The sequence below is a fragment of the Mya arenaria genome, chromosome 14, assembly GCF_026914265.1.
Source record: "Mya arenaria isolate MELC-2E11 chromosome 14, ASM2691426v1".
In the NCBI taxonomy this organism is placed as follows: Eukaryota; Metazoa; Mollusca; class Bivalvia; order Myida; family Myidae; genus Mya; species Mya arenaria.
The window spans coordinates 27,513,156-27,534,188 of record NC_069135.1 but is presented as its reverse complement, the minus strand read 5'-3'; the positions used below and the strand labels follow the sequence as shown (position 1 = coordinate 27,534,188).

The window sequence follows — 21,033 nt, the reverse complement described above, 5'->3', positions numbered from 1 at the left end:
CACTGACTGGTCACTACTTATGGAATAAAATACCTTAATCAATGGTAAAATATTTTAAACCAGTCAAATGGTCGACGCGAACTTCACAACAAGACTTATTTTCAAACCACAATATTTGCGGGAAAAGTAAACAACAATAGGCGAAATAGGTAACAACTTATTGTACTCCTAAGTATAAGTGACTTAAATGAAGTGATCGATGAGAGAATGTGATTGTTAAAGCATATTTCGTTATTATACTAGAGATGTAGCTAATCACAGCTCCATATTTGTGCAGGTAGTTATTTTTTTTCAAGTGTTTGTCCGAATTTCAATCAACTTAGTGCACCTACAAATAGGCTTCATGTCAATTTTGCTAAGCAGTTGTACGAAAACATATGGATAGTTAACAATTGAACAAGACAAGGAGAATTCCAGCATTATTAATTTAAATCAACATGCAGAGTTCCCACTCGGGTAAAATATTTCGTAAATCTGTTGTTGTTTGTTGAATGTTTGGCTTCAACAAGACTAATTTTCAAACCACAATATTTGCGGGAAAAGTAAACAATAGCTAAAAAAAATCTATCAAAAAAAAGTAAAATCATGGGAACATTTTTCACCGGGTAGGAGATCACGCGCGTCCGAAAATCATGGGGGGCAAATATTAATTCCATCGGAATCCCACACCACATTCTGAAAATAGACATGACAAATACTATCTAGTATTGATTGGCTCAACTGCAGATTCTGCTTGGTGACGTCATTTCAATGTAGACAGGTTATAACTTTTTACGCCTGGTGAAATGAATGATAAGCAGCAAATCTTGTAACCAATCTACGCCAAAACCTTGTAACCAATCTACGCATGGGAATTCCATCTGCATTGTTTGACATTCTTATAACAGAATACAAAAAGTATAGGAAAAGTACAGTTTTTATAACTGGTTGTAAACATTTTCAATGCGCAGGGATTGAAATACAAATACAAAACTAACAATTTGTTATAATGTAACTTTTCAATAAAAAAATATAAAATATTTATTTCATACTCCCAAAAATTGCATTTTACCCCAATTTTTGTACCTGGGGGTAAGTTTAGCCTTTGTAAAAAAAGTAAGTGGGAACTCTGAACATGACAGTCTATGCCAAACTCTATATTTTGATATGTGTATAAACTACAAGCCATAAATTTATAAGTCCATAGCATTTAGAGCAGGACCACAGATAAAATGTTTCAAGTACAAATATGTGCTATAGTATTTACGTTCAATGAAAAAGCAGAACAGGTGAAAAAAATGGGGTTTAAGATTTATTTTGCCTATTGTCAATTGTAACCAAGGCCCCCCCGGGTCCAGGGAAATAACGGGGACCTAGACTATAAATCCAGCCAATCCCAGATAAAAGCCCCGCCCTGCGAGGACAAACTGCCAGTAAAATCTCGCCGAATGCCACCGCATCCCGAGGACATCTTAGGGAAGGCCCATACCCAGCTATTTTTGGTACAAAAACAAAACTACCACATTCACTCAGCACTGCAGGCCCACCTGGAAGGTAAAAACACTGCCCATTTCCCCCGCTATCACCCAAGACCTGGGGAGGGGGGCGTGGTAAGAATTGACTGGTGCATGATATAGTCACATTTTAACTTTGACCCAAACTGTTACATTTAGATAAAAAATATATTGTTAAATTTGAGAACTACCTTCTGTATTTTACAGGCGAACTGGAAGACTTAAATTAAACATGGCAGGTAAGTATGGCTGAACTTTTCAAGTTTTTTATGATCAATTTAGGATCCTATATCTAGCATTTATCTAGCATATTAATAACACAGTTTTGAATTTAAAATGAAAACAATACTATTTTTGTAAGAAGTTTAAGGGAAGTGAATGAAGACAAATGTTCACTATATATTGAAAGACGTCAATGTTGACTGTTTGGATTGATTTTTGCTTATGATCAATCATCAGAACAACACTAATTAAGAGAATTAATTTTGTAATTATCAGTGTAATCTACATGTAGACTAAGGCTCCCATGTTTACTGATTTTTGTTAAAATGTTAACGGGATGAAATAAATGAAACAATGCTGCTAATTAAATGTAGTAAATAAATATTGCCTGCACGCATGTATACAGTAGGTATCAACATGATTCATTGTACAAATTGTATGGATGAATGAACGTCCACTGGTATTCTAGTCTGCATGTATAAATGGTCATTATCCAAATTGAACTTTCTGTGTACCATATTTATGCTGTACACACATTTCCAATACAAATACAAATTGAACTTGAGTCTGTAAAATATCTCTTAACTCATACAAGTATGTTTTTTATTTTATTAACTCAGCTTTAGGAAATCAGTATTGTGCTTTATTTTGAGTGTACAATGTAGTAAATGTTTTTTCATTCGTTTTGGAGGCAGAAAATGTTGAAAACCTATCCACCCTATTGACGCCAAGCATAGAATCAATTTGGCATTGACTTGCGTTGTGTATAAACTGTCTGCTCAACATTTATGTTAAGAACAGTACTGCAGAACTTACCACACCGATCCATCAGTCAACCCTAGTAAAATTTAAGTGGGTCTCGGGTAATTTATTCTGTAAAAATCTGAATTTAGACAAAGAACAAAAGGTATTGAATATAAGTTTTCGGTATGGCAAAATTATTTTGCAATGTCTGTTCCAGATGAATGTGACTTGGAAGAGCTTACAGCTTTTTTAGAGGATTCTGATTGTGATGAACCGGTCCCGGGGATTCCTAAAGATTGCAGTGAGGTGGCCGAACCTCAGAAGTCAAATAAAGGTATGTTAATTAAATTAGTTAATTGTGGTAAGACACAAGGGAGTTTTGGTTCCTGACAGATTGAAATAATTTTTTTGGATGAAAGTCTGAATTCTTCGACTTAAAAACTTCTGACAGGTACAGCTATATAAATTCCATTATTTAATTAGCCCAGAAGACATTTTAACCATTGCAGGGCTTGCAAGCGCTAATTTCAACCACTAGCTCCAGAGCTTTCATTAAGAATTTGAAACCAGAAGTATGAATTTTCCATGCCATCAATTTGGATTTTAGTGCTAAAATATGGATCTTAAAGGTCATAAAATAGCGAAGAAAAAAAAACTTGTCGAAAAATGACATAAACTTGGCATTGATGTGTACAATGAATTGAAACTTACTAACTGAAGTACCACATAGTTTACAATTTATTCAAGTTTAGCAGTTATTTCGTATTTTTCCATTAAAAAAGATTACTGGGTATGTCTACCAGGTAGAATTCATTCCTTATGCGTGATTGACTAGTCGGTGTTATCATTTGATATTACCGAGGTAGGTGTATAGCTTAATTATCAATTTATGCCACCTGATTAGAATAAGCCTTAATAGCTCAGTCAGTAAGACGCTGGACTTCAATTTTGGCGACGCAGGTTCGAACCCGGTCTCCGACACAATTTTTTTTTACATTTTGGTACTTTTTTTACAATTATGATATCAAAGCATAACACATTCTATCAGATAATTGTCCTGAGATTTGTTACAGAAAAAAACTTTTTTTGGTGCCAATCTGTGACACAGTCCCTTTAAAGTCCATTAACTTCAATAGAATTATTTTTTGAAGTTTTAGTCCATATCATGCATGTAGTATTCTTTTTCGAAACTTCCTTGAAATTTAATGGAAGCGTAGGTGTGTTTATATTGCAGTAAAGCTGACATCATTTCTGGAGGATTCATTGGTTTTTTAAAAAAAAGAATGCAATGTGTTAGTTATTTTATCATAAACGGTTTCTTGACTTCATATTTCAAATAAAGGCTATGCATTGTTTGATGACAACTGTTGATATTCAAATTCCTTTGGAGATTTTATTTATAATGTATTTCAGATGGGGTGATAAATCAGGATGAAATAGAAGCTTTCTTGCAAGCATCCGATGAAGATGAAAATGATGACAATACCGAAAAAGGTGTGACATTTTGATTTTTATAATGTATGTTAATGAATGTCTTCAAACTTAATAGATTTATTGTTAGAAATCTGTATCTGTTTAACTTTTAGACACAAACTGTTATTGCAGAATCAGTTTCAATTGCAAGTTACGGATGAATGACAATATTTAGAGATCCAAGGCAGTCTACGAATCCAATACATAATTGGGCCAAATTAATGATGCAACTTAAGATATTTCTAATATTTTATCTTCAGTGGTAATTTTTAAAATGTTATATTTCTTGCAGAAACTTAGATTTTAAAGTTAAAAAACCCCACAGTTGTTCCTGTATGTTAATTGGAAAGTATGCTTTTAGCATAGCTTGTCTCCTTAAGAATAAAACAGTTAAGAATAATGTCAGATTTGAGAAAATGGTTAACATTCAACATAAGAAGCATCTGTAATGCAGCCCCTTAATTTACATTGTACATAAATGGTATCGCTCGAGAAAGCTTGTGCATTATAAATATATCAATCAGCACTATTAGCCTAGCAAATTCTCCTTCTATGTAATCCAGTAAATTTGAATTTATATCTCATATCTGTTTTATCTTGATTCAGGTGATGACTGTAGTCAAGCAGAAATAGAAGCTTTCCTGGATGCCTCTGATGATGACGTTGAGGAACAGATTAATGGGGAAAATGAAAAAGGACAAAAGGACGCAGAAGGTACAATGTTGATTTAGCAGCAATCCAGATAAGGGCTATTCCATTTAAACATATAACCCCAGGGGAAAAGGCACTTTGAATAATATACCATTTCCCTACAAAAGCAAATTTATCCTTTTGGGTCCAGATTAGCGAAAAAAGGCACCCACCGATATACTATTGAAATAATTGCCTTCCCACCGTGGGTTATATGTTTTACTGGAATAACCCTAAGGTGCTAAATGTATTTTGATGCACATTTACACCAAGACCCATTTCTTTTCCTATTAATTATTGAGTTAAATGCCCCTTTTTAGCAGTTTTTCAAATTTTTGCAAAATTATGCGTAAAAACGTACAAATACAAAACTAAAATCATGTTCATTTGATCTGATTTGTTATGCTTGGAATGTTTATTTTTCAGACGATGGGGGACTGTTTGATGATGATTTTGATGGTAAAAACTACTTTACTGTCTTTAAATTACTTATTTCTAGTTGAAAATAATTATAGCTGTGTTTAAGAACAGTTTTAAAAATATAAAAAGTAAAACTTACCAATAAAAAGGTTTAGGAGTTGAAACTTGTTCTCAACTATTGAGTGTACCAGCATGATGAGGAAACTTGTTAAACACAACTTGTATGCCATAAGTGTACTCGTGGATTACTTTTGTGCACTACATCATCCATGTATGTGTACATTGCAAAAGTTTAGAATGATGTGTTCAATAGTATGCCTGAAATGATTTATGGGAGTATCAAATATAAAAATTTTTTAGGCAAAATACTTCTTGGTTAGTCACTATTTGAAGAAAGGGCTCTTAGATGTGAGGCATGTTAAAATACCATGAAAACCAGCCCCAGCGCTACCTAGTGGCTTAAATAGTCCAGTTTTTAAGTAACCTTTAGCAAACAACTTATAAAACCCTCAATTAAAACATTTATATGTACGTATATGTGTGGCTAGTTGAACAAGTAATGTAACCATTGTGTCATGCAACCTTTCTTTTATTAAATGTATGCAACCAAAGCTACCGGGGTTGTCATTTATACTGGTACATTTCAGATGAAATTGATGATGCTGACCTCAAAGAAATGGATGAAATAATGTCTCAGTCAATCTCAGAACCAGCTGATAATCCTTCTGCTCCAGATGATGATGATGATGATGAAGCAGAAAATAAAACGCATGATACTAAACCAAATGAAATAGTGGATAGCCATTGTTTAAGTAACAAAGCAGAACATGCTAAGAATGATGCTGAAGAATCAGAAAATGATTTAGACATGGATGAAAGAATGTCTGAGGGTGAAGATACAGCGCATGAAAGGGAAGATGATGATGATGATCCTGATGAAGGTAGTAAAGATGGTCCAAAGGCAGACAGTGAAACTGCGGATGAGGGAAATGTCAGTCAGTCTATATTAGGTAAAAAGTTGATTCATTTTAGCATCTTGTTTTTCTCCAAATTACTGTATTTAGTTTCAATGCGGGATAGTACGAGTATTTGATCATCTTATTTTATTATGAGGCTTGTAAGAAAAAAACTGAACCATCATCTGTTAAAATGTAAATTCAAGAAATAGCCTGCTTTTTACTGTTTTATTTATTTAGAAGAAAGTGTTATGCTTATATTCTGCAATTAAAATAATTATTATTAAAATTTGCACTTGCATTTAAAATGCTTCTGAATTTAGACCTGAATCAAACCATTTCTATTTTATCCCCTACTGACTTACTAGAATTATGCAAGAAATATTTGCTTAATGAATAGCATAATATACTGGTAATATGGATATAATGGTATTGAAGACACAAAAACTAAAAAAGATAATGCACATACTATTCGCTGCTTGAATATGATATATATAATAATATGTATTTTGGATGTGTGGTCATCGCATATTACTTTGGTATCTTTTCAAAGAGTTTGGCGTGCAGAGAAAGAATATTGAAAAAGTATACGACAATATTGCAAACATCATATTAGAGACATAACACAATTTAATGAAAATCTCTTATAAATTGCAGTTTAACATACATCATTTTCAATTCCTTATGCCATCTCTGTTTTCAGATGAAATGGCTGCAATGTCTAAGAGAATGAAAGAGCTTCAGGAGATGCTGAATGCATCAAAATCTCAAAACACAGATGAAAAGAAAAGTACAGAAAAAGTTGACAAGAAATCGGCCAAACCACATTCACGGTCAGGAAAAGAGTCTCCAAAACAGCACTCTAAATCAAAGATTGAGTCGCAAAAACAGCGTTTAATAGCAGATAATAAATCTCCGAAACACAGTTCAAGGTCAGATAAAGATCCACAAAAACAGCATTCAAGGACAGATATCAAATCTCCGAAACCACGTTCAAATACAGACAAGGAACCTTCAAAACATCACTCACGGATAGACAAAGACTCTCCAAAACATCAATCAAGCAATTCTTCAACTCATAAGTCAAAATCATCTGCCTCATGTACTCCGAAAGGAAAATCATCATCCAAAAGTCATAGTCCTAAAATTTGTACTAATCAGACTCATAATAGAGATGAACAAAAGTTGTTGAAACAATCTTCATCAACTTCAGACAGACATTCTGATAGAAAATCTGCTAATGAAAATAGTGCCTCAAAAAAAGTGGATAAGAAAACATTTTATGGATCCAAGCCAAAGTTGGCTTCCAAAACTGAAGGTATGGCTTTGAGAGGTTTTGAAAATAAGATAAATAGTGAGAATTTTTTGTTCAATCTCTCTATAATGACATTACATTATTTTAAACATATACATATGTACCAAACATTTATACTTAAGATGAACCCCTTTCTTCAGCATTAACCTTTTTTAGGTCAGACAAAAAGGATGCTTTGCAGTAACTGTTTAATTTCAAATATTTAATGTAGTGTTAATGATATTTGGACCATATTTTACTATTGATTACCAGAGATTGAAAAACAATTGAGTATAAATTAATAATAGAATATTTTCATACGTGTAAAACACTTACATTTCCGCGTTTTGGTTTCATGATTTCATTACTACAATACAGGTTGATAAAATGTAAAAACCCTTCTCTCATTGGACATGTTTCAGATCCTGTTGAGGAGGACAATCCATTTTTTAACGGACCAACGGAGAAAGTCAATGCAAAGACATTATTTGGGGAATCTGATGACAGCGATTGGGATGACTTAGCTGGAGGTAAGTGTCATCATGTTTTTGCTAGCAGGTTAAATTATTTAACAAGTTGGAAGAATGCCAAGGTAATATTCGGGGAATCTGACAATAGTGATTAGGAAGACACATGATCTAAAGGCAGGCTTACTCCCCAGCTATGAACCTCTGTTGGTCAAGACAAGCTGTGGAAGTATTAATAAATGCAAGTCTCTAAATATGTCATCATATATTTCAGATGAGAAGTCTCAGTTAAGCAAAGAAGGCAAGGAAATGAAAAAGCTCCTTGTGTCAGGCCAGAGACAGAGGCAAGCCCATGCTCCTAACTTTGACCCCACCACGATCAAGAAACCAGTCATGTCCAGATGGACAGGTTTGTTACTACATTGAAGTCTTACCTTTTAAGGGATGTTTTTCGTCCTGGCTGAATGTTAAGACTTATGAGATCACTTTTGTTTAAATGTTTAGTGTTACGTGAAACTGGCATCAACAATTGATTTTCTAAAATAAAGTCATCAATGCAGGATTGACATCTGTCAGATAGTTTCACATTGCTGCATCAATATGTAGGTTTGGTAACTGGTCACCAAGCCCAACAAGTGGGTTTCTCCGGGTACTCGAGTTTCCCCCACAACACAAGACCACACTCTTGCCAACGAGAGTGACTGAGTATAAGTCATCATAATTTTCTTCAGAAACATTGTTTAATATATCATGTTTAAAGTAATGTATGGCTGTGTGTATTGTACTAAAGCCACAATGAGTTAGAAAAAAGAAATGTAGAATAACTTTGTTAACATACTAATTTTAAGAATCATTTAAGTGGAGTTAATACTATCTTATAAGATCTCCTTTGTGAAGACAGTATAAATTTAACTATCATGAATTCCTCTCGATCTGTTTTGTGGATAGAAACTAGTACTGGTGTCTTTTTACAGAGGTCAAGTGAAAGATTTGGATTCAAACCCACGACCTCTTGGGTGAGAGGCAAACACTTTATAGTAACTAGACCACTGGACCCTTAATCAATTTAAGTGTATTACATAATAATATTGCATTGAATACTATTTATTTTTAAGACACAAGTACAGTGCCTAAAAGACCCCCTCCAGTCCAAAAACAAGAAGGCCCAAAGCTGAACCCAGAGACTGGTACAGTCAGTGGGAAATATCGACTGCGGGACGAGTACATGCCGAAAACAACCAGTCTAGTGAAAGAAGATGAACGTGAATCAGTGACGGATCCGTTCTGCGGCATTAGAATCGTGTATGTAACTGTTAATTAGTTGAATTAAGGAATAGTTTCATATTCGCGACTTTTCGCAAGTTTAAAACTGAGCGAATTATTTATTTAAACAAGAATGTTTGACAATGATTAAGTAATGGCATCAAATGGCACTGTGAAACTCATAAAACATATGTAGTTGTATTTCATCTATATTCACAGAAATCCTCGAATTTCCATGGCTGAGTTCAAACGTAAGATGGATGGAAGGAACATGATGAAGATAAGCCGTCTTCTGTCAAATCCTGGGAATGCTGACCTGCAAAAAGACAACTGGGTCACCATGGGGGTTGTCGTGCATAAGACAGAGCCCAGACAATCTGCAGCGGTTAGTTGGAGAGACTGTATTGGCGGTCTCAGAGCATGACAAGTGTAACTTCTTCTATTTTGATATGGAGTTAGGACTGACTTGTACTAAGACCTCATAATAAATATAGCATCTTGAATTGTATGCACATACACATGCATACTAACACACGGGTGAGCTATTGATACAACTTGAATGAACATAAAGTCCAAGCATTCTAGAAGCCAACTTTCAGTGGAATTATGGCCTAAACCTTGAGATTTGAGATTGCGAGAGTATTTGCCCTTCTGGGAGAACAAAAACTTAAACCCATCCAAACCTAAGTATGTGCTTACCCCATGTTCTTGTGTTGTGTTACTCTTGTCAACATCAATGTTAATACAAAAAAATCGTTTTTAAAATAAATTGGGTTCCCTACCCACCTAGCCTGTTCTTTTTAGCATGTAACACCTTAGTACACAGAATCAGTGCATTTCATCTTATTCTTTTAAACTTGTTTTTCAGGGCAAAACCTTTTGTATATGGAAGTTGAGTGATTTACAATCATGTGAGAAAACTGTGACATTCTTTCTGTTTGGTAATGTATACAAGGATCACTGGAAGAATGACTTGGGTATTGTGGTCGGGCTGTTGAATCCCTCTGTGATGGACAAGGCAGAAAAGGTGAGACTACGAAGACTGAGACATGTATAAAACACATGTTTGGTAATTTAGGGGTTAACAGGGCTTTCATGAAGAATTCAAAACTGGAAGTGTGAACTACCTTGACATCAATGTTGGAAATTTACCCCTGAAATATGAAAGTTTCTGCCTCCTGAACTCTTAAGAATTTTCCACTTATGTCCAACTTGATTAGTAAATGTTAAATAATTTGTAAATGTAACTTGCATACTTCGCAAAATTGTATTTAACAAATTCATTTTACTTCAATACTTATTTAAAATGTGGCCATAAAGTAACATTGATCCTTCTGCCTTCTCTATAGAATTAAAAATTTTGACTGTCAAATATTTCTCTTGGTATCATTAAAACAATAAGATTATTTTAACCCTATCAAAGGGCCCACCACTATTTCCTTAAAAGTGGAAAAAAAACCTTACATATCTCAATGTTTTTAAAATTAACATTATGCATGCAAATGAAGGCATTAGCAAAAAAAACATATACCCCAAATTATCTATGGCAAGAATGTGAAAAGAACAACTCTGGCCCAATATTCACTAATTTCTTAGGTTTGAGATTGAAGGCACAAAAGTGGAGATCTTATTTTCACTACATACATCTGGTATTTAAAGAGCAATAATGGTAAAACATTGCTGTTTATTTTAAAAAATTGCATGTATTACCTACTAATCTTTTATCTAGGTAATCTTTTGTCAAAATAGTTATATTGAAGATAGTTTGTACCATTTTAATTCTACCATTTCTGAGTCTGAGTCTCAAACCAGGATGTTGGTGAATGTGGACCCTGTATTCACTTTTCACCTTTAACATTGCACTTATTTCAGATCCAGTCAGAAGTTGCAATCACTATAAAACACCCTCAGCAGCTACTTATAATGGGTTTCTCCAAGGACCTTGGTAGATGTCGGGCCACAACTAAAGCGGGCTCACCCTGCTCATCATTTATCAACAAGTGAGTCTTGCATGGACTTCCCTGAATCACCCTTTCAAGTTAAGGACTCTGATTTTTAACCTACTTTTCATCCCTGTGACCCTTAATTTATATCTTTATTCAGTGTAAACAATCTATAGGGATATATAACTACTATAGACTCCCCATTTGTCAGCCATGACCCCCAGTTAATAGAAATCCATGTCAAACCCCTGTTTTTGTTATTTGGTAATTGGTAGTTATAAACATCAACCAGTCCAAGCAGCATCTTGTAAAGAAATTAAATGTTCACAAAAACTAATCAAATTACTGTGAAATCATTAATGTTCGTGGGGCATTAATGTTCGTGGTTTTCGTGGGTTGGGTGATCCACGAATTCAAGATCCCACGAAATATAAACCCTTTATTCACTTTTTCAAGTGCCTTGTTACGTACATACTCTAGTATATTATTTACAGAGGTCGCAGTATAGTGTGTTAAAACCTGTCTCACTGTATAACTTACGATCATTATTCTGTTAATATATTATAACTGCCTTTAACAAATAATGAACCAAATCAATTAAATGTGTTTTATGCAGCAAATGACAGTTATAAGCACGTGTGCTGTTAATGAAAATCTCCAAGTTTACAAGATGTGCGTGATGAGTGTCTGTACTCGATTTTTTTATTTAATGAAATAATTAATCGATTACTAGTACATTGAAGGTTACTAAGCACCGAACGTGACAATATACGCACCTTTTCGGTGTTTTCACAGTTTGCAAAATTCTTAATTAGCATTAAATGGCTTCCCCTATCTGTATTTATGATCAGGGTACATCTTCTTTTATTACCTTTATTCCCAATTAAATCGATAAGTGACATGGGTATATGCACTTATTGGCATGTCGTACCACAATTGCGAGTGTCATAAACCGAGTGACGTAGAAGACGAAAATCACGGGCCAGCGCGTGGATATTATGCAGACGATCTAGGACGATCGCATCTTCGATTTTTTTTTTCAAAAATGAAAATCCACGAATTTAAGTACCCACGAAATTGTTTTTTTTCGGCGAACCACGAAATTTCATGCCCACGAACATTAATGATTTCACAGTAGTCTAAAAACAGAAATTTAGGCAAATCATAGAATGACAGACAAGCTACAAAAATATATCGGATTTGTATTGCTTTCACAAATTTTCATGGTCAGATTGTTACCAATTTTTTACAATATGCAGCCAGACTCTATAGACTATTTATCCCATGAGAATTAATTGTGTATTATATACAGTACAATTCGTTAACCAATCATATACGGTATCTGTGTGTGGTGTTGCAGGATGCAGGGCGAGTATTGTACATACCATGTCCAGTCCATGTACAAGAAGTCAAGCGCCAAACGCCAGGAACTCCAGGCTAGGTACTAGATTGTATTTGTGCTTGTTGCATGCCGTCTTAATTACATGTTTTACTAGAGAGTGTACATGGCTATGAATAATTACTGTCTATGTATATTTGCTTAAAGACAAATGCAATTTAAAAGGCAAATGCAATTAAATTCACCAAACAAAAGATGCTATTGATTTCTATAATAAATTCAAAGTCATTCATAAGAATGCAAGAAGGCTTTCTAATGTTCATGACAAATCCTGAACTCTGGATTGAGAGCTTTTCACTTTGGACTATTATACAGTTGTTATGCTTGAATTTGCTCGGATATTACCATCAAAAGCAATAGGAAATAACTTGAAATAAATATATGTGACTTCAGAAACATTTCAAAATATGTCTCAGCACCTTAACCTTTTGGCATGAATCCCCAATACTCTCCCAGACACTCACTTATTATTCAGGATTGGCAATTATCAGCTGTTTGAACACCTGAGAATGAATCTTAAGAATATTTAAGTTTTATAATAAATTGGATGAGTTTTGCTGACTGATAAAGTTATAACAATGTGTCCTAATATAATGCCTATACTATATTAAACTTAATGATTTAGTTTACTGAATATTGTTTTTACTTTTTTATCGAGTGAATGTGTAATGCATATTCTTTCTCTCAGCACTGGAGTGACACCGAAGGCGTTTGGTGGTGGAAAGAGAACCAACAAGGACGGTTGTTTCTTCTACGGAGGAAATACATACAGCACAAATAGGTTAGCAAAATTAACTAAGACCTCTGAAATTATCATGCCAGGAGGTCAGATAAATTTACAAAATACCAGCCTGAGTGATATTTTACCAGCCTGAATATTGTTGAATTATTAAAAAAAGAATGCAAGCCTTTAACCCTAAACACATGATGGCACTTTGTAGTTTGATGTTCAGATAGTGGCTGACTAAATTAAAATCTGGCCCCATTTTCTCAAGAAAAGTAAGTGTAACTCACTTAAGTATCTTATTTCATTTAGAAAAATTACTTACTTAAATAAGATTTTATGAAACAAAAAGTAGTTTTTCTTTTTATTCTCAAATACATTTTTACCTTGACAAGCCTCAAAACTCTTTGAAAATAGAATATTACACAATTTATACCAAACCAAAAATGGTGTGCTGATTCTGTTATAAGGGATGTTTGGAGAAAATTAGGTTTTGTCATTTCACAAACTGAAGAGTTGAAACATTTTTTAGACAACAATCCAAGAAACCTAAGGACATGATGTCATTAAAAAAGCTTCAATCATTCGACTCGAAGAAGTCTGCAGGGAAGATTACAACAATGTCCCTGCATGAACTGGAACCGGAGGATGAACTTCGGATACAGAAATTGGAAGAGAAGGACAAACAACTGTAAGTGTTGGGGTTATATTAGGCAGTCTGTTTTCAAAGGCCTAGCTAGGCACATTTGGATGTTTTCTTCCAGCTATGAAATCAATGGTGTTACTCCCCTTTGCCTTCCAATTTTTCATCAGTTCTGTAATTTTTTGCAGATTTTTTTTCTCTTCTGCAACCAATGTTAGACAGTTGCATATTGCTGTTTCAGCAGCTACGCCGTAGTTTAAAGGTTTTGTGATTTTGCTTTTGTCGTCATCATGGTTGTAGTCATTGTAGTATCTGGCAGCGGTTGACACAAGCCCATAAGCCGTGCACTGGTAAAAAACTTTCAGGGAAATTTGAAATCATGAATTTTATATAGAAGAGCTTGATGAAAGAAATAAATGCAAAGAATGTATAAGAATTTGGGCTAGTTAATCCAAATTAAAGGTTAATTTTTGTGAATGTTCTGGCTGGTGGAGTCTTATCAAAAACTACAGCCAAAATGAGAAAAACCCCACAAACATTGGATATTAACATGAAACTTGGTATAATACTTGTATGTCCACAGTGACAATGTGCATTTATGTAGCAAGTCATTAATATTGTGTGTTGTATTGACTTCGAAGCAGCATGGCAGACTCATCATGGGTGTAACTCTTTAGTTTCTGATCAATAACTTTAGAATATCTTGATGTAGGGTCTTCAAACTTGGTCTTTGTCAGTATATGACTTTTATTGATTGTGAGATTAATGCATCTTTTATGACGTTGACTAGAAAAAATTGCGTTCCTCCCCGACAGGAGAAACGTCCAATTTGTATAGTTTTAGCTAAACTGCTTGAGGGTTCATGTCCTTGTGCACCTACTGTTGTACTCTTTGTCTTGGTATCATTGTCCGTCAGCCCGTCCATGTTTTTGTCTGTTTCTATCATGTCTCAACTTACTTAATTCTATTTAAGTTTCAATCAAACTTCACAGAAATGTACAGCAGTATCACTGTATGGAAAAGTGTGTCAAACATAGCTTTCATGTTCTCTCTCAAAAGGTCAAGATCGCCCTTATACGTCAATACAACATTGGGGGAATTTGGCATGTTTCTATGGCAACTATTGTTTTGCCATGAAATTTCCAGGACATTAAAGTTAACACTATATTTTATATATTTTAATACCTACATTTTCAGATAATTGTACAACCTACATCATGCAACTCCTTTTGGAGAGTCAGGACATCAGTTATCTCCCTTGATAATTTAAATGTGTACTACAAGATTGATTTCCCATGTACACTACTTTGTATGTTCCAGGCTGTCCATGTTATCTGTGCCCTCTGCTGGTTCCATGAATTTTGTCAAACACCTTGTAAAGAAAGACGCAACTGCCTCCCTTAGTGGTAAGGAAATGATTGAACTACTTCATTGTAGACGGAATGACTGAATTTCTTCATTGTTGATTGTCAAAACTCAGAATATGTTTGAGTTTTTTCAGTGTTGACTAATCAGAATTCCTGAAACGATTGAATTAATTAATTGCTGACTTACAGAACTTGAGGAAATGCTTAAAATAATTAATTGTTAACTTACAGACAATCTCATTAACATGAATAATAAATGGATTTCATTGACAGCATTTTGTTTGCCAAAAAAGTATATATTTACAGGGTAGTGTTTTTTTTGTCTGACTTGCCTAAAGTGGCTTTTAGACACAATATTTGGGAAAGAAATTGATCATCATATTCTTTTTAAGTGGGGAATTTGACTGATTTTTGGCCCAAAATCATTGAAAGCTCTGTCATATGTCATATTAGAATGGTAACCATTTATTATAAAGCAGAGCTCTTACTTATAATATTATAATATTACCATAAGTAGTGTGCATATAATTAGAATGATATTCCTGTATTAGCATGATACTTGTTGCATGTTAACCTGTGAAAGTTAATGTCAGCCGAGGCGTTTGGAAGGTTAATATATGGTTTCGCCCTTTCTAGCATCTGATATTTATTTTATTATACAGGACAATGTTGTTAACACCAGTTACATGTGAATTTATGGTGTTTGATTTGACAAGGAGTCAATAAGATCGTATCAGCTATTGAACAATTAAATTTTTCCCATGTTCTTACGATGTCATGTGGTCAACTGTTACTGTTTTATTTCAATTTCTAATTTAAGATGTTCACATCTACCAACATGGATGTTTAACTTAATTTTATGAGCACCTATTGCGCCAAGATCCTTGAAAAAGCAAGAAATCTTTTTTTTAGACTGGTCGCTAGGGTAATATTTAAAATTATAACATAGGCATTACGGAATAATCATTGATAAATATAGGTAATTTTATAAAGTCAAATTAACTAGAGGTATAATGAAAAAGTAACTACACCAACTACCAGCGTGATTGAAATTATACATAACCTGCACAGCTGTCAACTGATCTATTAAATCTGGTAAAAAAATTGGCTCCAAGAAATAACATAACCTTATCTTGTAGGTAAAGATGGTGAGGAACCATTACCATCCAAATCTGCCCTAGACCTACTGCAGAGTCATAAGAAAGACTTGCAGCAGAAACAAGTACAACAGAAACGTCAGAAGGAGCTACTGTCAGTGGTACCGACTATAGGGAAGGGCCTTTCTGCGGGTCAGGAGTTCTCCTTGGACGTCCCTGTTAAGAAGAAAGGCAGTGTGGCATTGGAGTTTGCAAAGGTAAGAATGATTTTTTAAGCAGAAAAGTTGAGGTATTGTCATAGCTAAGATATTGTTGTCGAGGCAGAGTCTTACACTATTAAAATTCTGTCAAATATTGTATTCAGATCATATGGAACTTTAAAAGATAATTCAAATCATGTAAGTTAAGATCATCTATACCACTTTCAAATTATTAAGAAATAATAAATTAAGAATGTTTTAACTGATTTGATATAAATGTAAATTGTCATGGAACTTGTTTCTTACCCTCAATTTTCAGCAACTAGCAATAGCCAAGATCAAGGCCAAAGGAGGAATCTCCAAAGAAGATCCAAACGCTGTGGTGCAAAAGAAACTTCTCTCACCCGAAGCCAAGGAGAAAATTAAGAAGAGAGTGGCAGATGATATGGGTATGTTGAGATAAGAGAAGTCTTGTGCCTTGCTTTTCTGCTGTGCTTTTTTTTTCTCCATATATTTTTTTCAAACCGATAAGGTTAGGCTTTACGTAGTTTTATGCGTTTTGTGGTAAATACTTTAGTGGGACCTCAAGTTTTTTGGTGTTAGGAATGAAGATTTATCTACCCTTTAGAAAAGTGGAAATGTATATTGTTAAGTTTAAAATGATCTTATTTATAGATATATATATAGAGTATTCAATTGGGTCCACTTGTTATTTATACAATTCTTGTAGACCATGACGAATGTCCGTCAACTTCAACTGGTGCCCAAGAGCCTCCGAAGAAGAAGTCCAAGCTCCTAGGTGACCTTGACCTGAACTCCCCTGAGGTACAGCAGCTTCTCAAGAAGAAATCCAAACACACAGGAGCTCTAGCTGAGGTATGGATGATGTAAAACAATACTTATGTGACGATGAGGTCAAACTTCCAAGCTCTTTGGTGATTTAGATTTGAATTGTTCTGAAACAACAGCAGCTAAAGAAGAAATTTAAGCACTAATTGGCCGTATGTGAGGTTTGTTTGAAATGAAATAATACTTACTAGACAAGAAGATTAATAAGTCAGTCAGTTATCTGATATAGACTTGAACTGTACTGGGGTACAGCAGCTGCTTAAGACGTGATCCAAACATACAGCAGCCTTGCTTACTGCTTTGTTTCACATTGTAATTTATTGTTTAATTATTTTTTGAGGTTATGGCTACAGGCTCACAACCTTTTTAACTGCCCCTATATTAGGCTGAGGCTAAACTTGAGGGGCTGTGTTTTGGAATAGAGAGAACAAATGAAATATAAAGTGGCCTCTATAAAATGAAATGCTTGTTTGATCAGATAAAGGATCAAGGACATAGGGGTCACCATTAACAGATGTAACGATTTTATGGCCCCTGACAAGTAACCCCTTTTATTGCCCGTAATTCAGGCTGAGGCTGAGCAAGAGGAGCGATATTTTGGCAAGCTGGAGCAGAGGGAACGGATGGAAGATAAAATGGCCTCGATCAAGGAAATGGATGTCACCCTCTATAAATGTTTAGAGGTAAGAAGCCTTCCTTTTTTACAGCTTTATGTGAAAGTATAATTGGTTTAAACAGTATTTATTCTATATAAGTACATTAAGCAAATACATACATAATAATTAAGGATTGAGGAGATAGCTTAGAGCTAATATTTATGCCTCTCGTCTTAGTTTAATTAAATGTGAATGGTTCAGTTGATTGTAGCTTGTTTTTCTTTTGAAGGACATACGTTTTGTAAAAGCCTTGGTTCTTGTTGTGGTCTTAATAAAAACATGCAAACCTTTATTGCTAATTATAACATGGAAACTATTTATGATAATGACTTTAATAATTATGGTCTATAGCCTTAACACTTTCAATATAGCTGAGACTATTTCAAGCATTATTTTGATCAGGTATGATAGTTGTGCATGAATTTCAATTACAGTGTAAATATCGGAGCAAGAGCCTTCATGATCGGTGCAAGAAGGAGCACCATAATTTTGTGAAGAGTAAAGGAACGCAGCGGTTCTTCAAGTGTAAACAATGCAAAACACGCACCATCTGCTTTGATAAAATGCCAACAAAGGCTTGCAAGTATGTATATTTATAAACATGCAACATATCATTTTTGTGGTTGTCTGGTTAGCGCAGTGGGTTCGATTCCCAGCTTTGGCACATGTGGGTTTGTAAAACACGCACCTTATGCTTTAATAAAAATATTCCGACAAAGGCTTGCAAGTATGCTACATGTAAAACATGCATCTTATGCTTTAAAAATAGAATGCCGACTAAGGCTTGCAAGTATGTTACATGTAAAACATCCACCTTATGCCTTATAAAAATGCTGACAAAGACTTTTCAAGTATGCAGTTTTTTTCTACTAAATTAAAACTTTTATAACAAATAGCTTTTTTCCTATTTGTAAGACAATTTCTCGTGGGGAGTGGGGGAAGGTAGCTCAAAGCCTCAAGTATTATGTCGTGTTTGTTTAAAACTGCAATTAATTTCATGCAAAATCTGTGCATAATGCATACATAATTCATGAAAGATTGGTGTATAATTTGTGTGATTATCTTTATTTACAGAGATTGTGGGAGTTTCAACTTTGAAAGGGTGTCCATGTATCAGGTACACTTTAGATTAGCTTCCAAATTCAGTGTCTGTATGAATGTGCATTTATCACATTCATTTACGTTTAGGTTGATTTGACACATATGTATAGACACATCTACATATAATATCTATAGACACATATACTCAACTTTGCAAAGAACAATAGTTATTTGCATTAAATAAAAAATAGGGAGACAGTTTTTAATAACTAAAACTTTATACATTATAACACAGAATTTACTTTGTTTGGTAGATTTTCGTTTGATATACATATATCTTTTGTATGGAAATTGTTAGTTAAACAGCAAATTCTGGATATATAACAAAGAAATCAATGTTCCTATGAATTCATTATACGCGGGGTTTACTGTAAGGAAATGTTGTCCATAGAACTTGATCACAAATAATTTGACTATATCTCTTGATTTCTATTCTAGGAAAAGAAAGGCCCAACATTGGAATCAGAGGAGCTTTGTCTACGTGGAAATGAGCAGAAATATCTGGGCAGCCTTGGGGGGAAGTCCTTCCTCAACGCATGATTGTTCGGGGGGACCCTTACATACCCTTGCCTAATGTTTAGTACATGGCAAGCTGATATCAGTGATTTCCTCGTGTGTGAGGTGTTTATAATTTAGACAAAAGTTAGTGCTTAAATATGTAATTATATGGAGGAAGTGTCATGTAGTTGGTATCACTGACGACAAAGTTGCAAGTGTGATATTCCCTAGATACAGGTTTATGTTAGATATAGAAATGAAATAGATGATTGTAATTGCAACATTCTGCAATGAATTCATTACTGAATGAATACCTTTTAAAATAAAATCTTGACTCTCATTGAATTGTGGGATATAAAAAAAACTATAACAAATAAGATGTAGCTAAGTTATTGAAATAGAATAGTGCACAATTGTATGATTAGAGATATATCAGTATGGTGTTTTACTTGTTAAAAGTGGAGGTATTGTGTATCAAAAAAAGCTTTTGGCCAATCTCGTCAAACCTGGAAGCTTTGTTCATATTAACTTCACACATGTCTACCAAGTCTCATCACTGTGGTCATAAATGCTTGTTGAGTTATGTCCCTTGGTGTATTGAGAACTTCAGGGAATCAGCTGGTAGTGCATTTGTCAAGTTATATTAGGGGGCAAATGAAAGAATATTCCACATTGACATGTTTTAATAGAGTTATTCATTTGCCTTGGAAAACAGCTGAATTATCTTGCAGTTAAATTATGGGCTCTAACTGTTAGGGTACATGTATGTAATGATAATACTTATTTGTCAGTGTACATGTATGTAAATATTGATTATTATCTTAGAATTTGTACTATATTTTGTGTACATTTTAAATTTTGTGTTGTAAATTAAATTATAATATTAAATAAGAGTAATTGTATATATCTCTGATACAAATATTGACTGTCATTTCTGATCTATGGCCTTTTACAATAAAATGTTTTATAGATCATTTTGTTCATGTTTATTTTTTGAAGGTTGAATAATAAGAAAAATAGCGACTGATTTCGATTAACAGAAAAGATATCGCTCTATAACTCCAGAGTGATGGCCCAATTTGAACATATTCACAGGTCTAGTTTGAACAAATTCCCATTTCTGTTTTCTGACTTGGGCATTTCTTATCCAAAATTTACCAAACTTGGTGACAATGATTTTTGACATAACATCTTGACCGAGTTTGAGATCACATAACCCTCAGGCTGGTCCTGTAGCCCTTGAAATTTCAAAATATACCAATATCTGATTAATTGCCTAATGCAATAACTTTTTAGCTCAAAGTGAGCTATTGTGATTGGTCTTTGTCGTCCGTCCGTCAGTCGGACTAGTCCGTCAGTCCGTCAACAACTGCTTAAAAACATCTCCCCTGAAACTACCTGGCCAAATTCAATGAAACTTCAAAGGAAGCTTCCTTGGGTGTCACTCTACAATAATACAACAAGGGGTCACGATTGATTAACACCGACAACAGCAAAATGGCCGACTCCCTGTTTTGCTATTAAAAACATCTCC

The 21,033-nt window shown here is 34.3% G+C and overlaps 1 protein-coding gene across 2 annotated transcripts; it reads left to right on the top strand.

Annotated features, from left to right (window-relative positions):
* Window positions 1-152: 152 nt before the first annotated feature.
* Window positions 153-20,454, top strand: LOC128217715 (protein MCM10 homolog). 2 transcript variants are annotated; one of them, XM_052925055.1, is made up of 25 exons: window positions 153-277; window positions 1,701-1,732; window positions 2,677-2,793; window positions 3,873-3,953; window positions 4,539-4,646; window positions 5,049-5,081; window positions 5,690-6,052; window positions 6,702-7,316; window positions 7,715-7,822; window positions 8,034-8,168; window positions 8,875-9,061; window positions 9,242-9,407; window positions 9,891-10,049; window positions 10,895-11,022; window positions 12,326-12,406; window positions 13,053-13,145; window positions 13,621-13,779; window positions 15,052-15,137; window positions 16,238-16,452; window positions 16,715-16,844; window positions 17,126-17,271; window positions 17,814-17,927; window positions 18,335-18,483; window positions 18,975-19,017; window positions 19,440-20,454. In XM_052925055.1, the coding sequence occupies exons 2-25, from the start codon at window positions 1,726-1,728 to the stop codon at window positions 19,539-19,541; spliced, it is 3,525 nt and encodes a 1,174-aa protein (XP_052781015.1). In that variant the 5' UTR covers window positions 153-277; window positions 1,701-1,725; the 3' UTR covers window positions 19,542-20,454. The 2 variants fall into 2 exon arrangements, with proteins under 2 accessions (XP_052781015.1, XP_052781013.1); XM_052925053.1 differs by lacking the exons at window positions 153-277; window positions 1,701-1,732 and having other exon boundaries at window positions 2,664-2,793.
* Window positions 20,455-21,033: the final 579 nt, after the last annotated feature.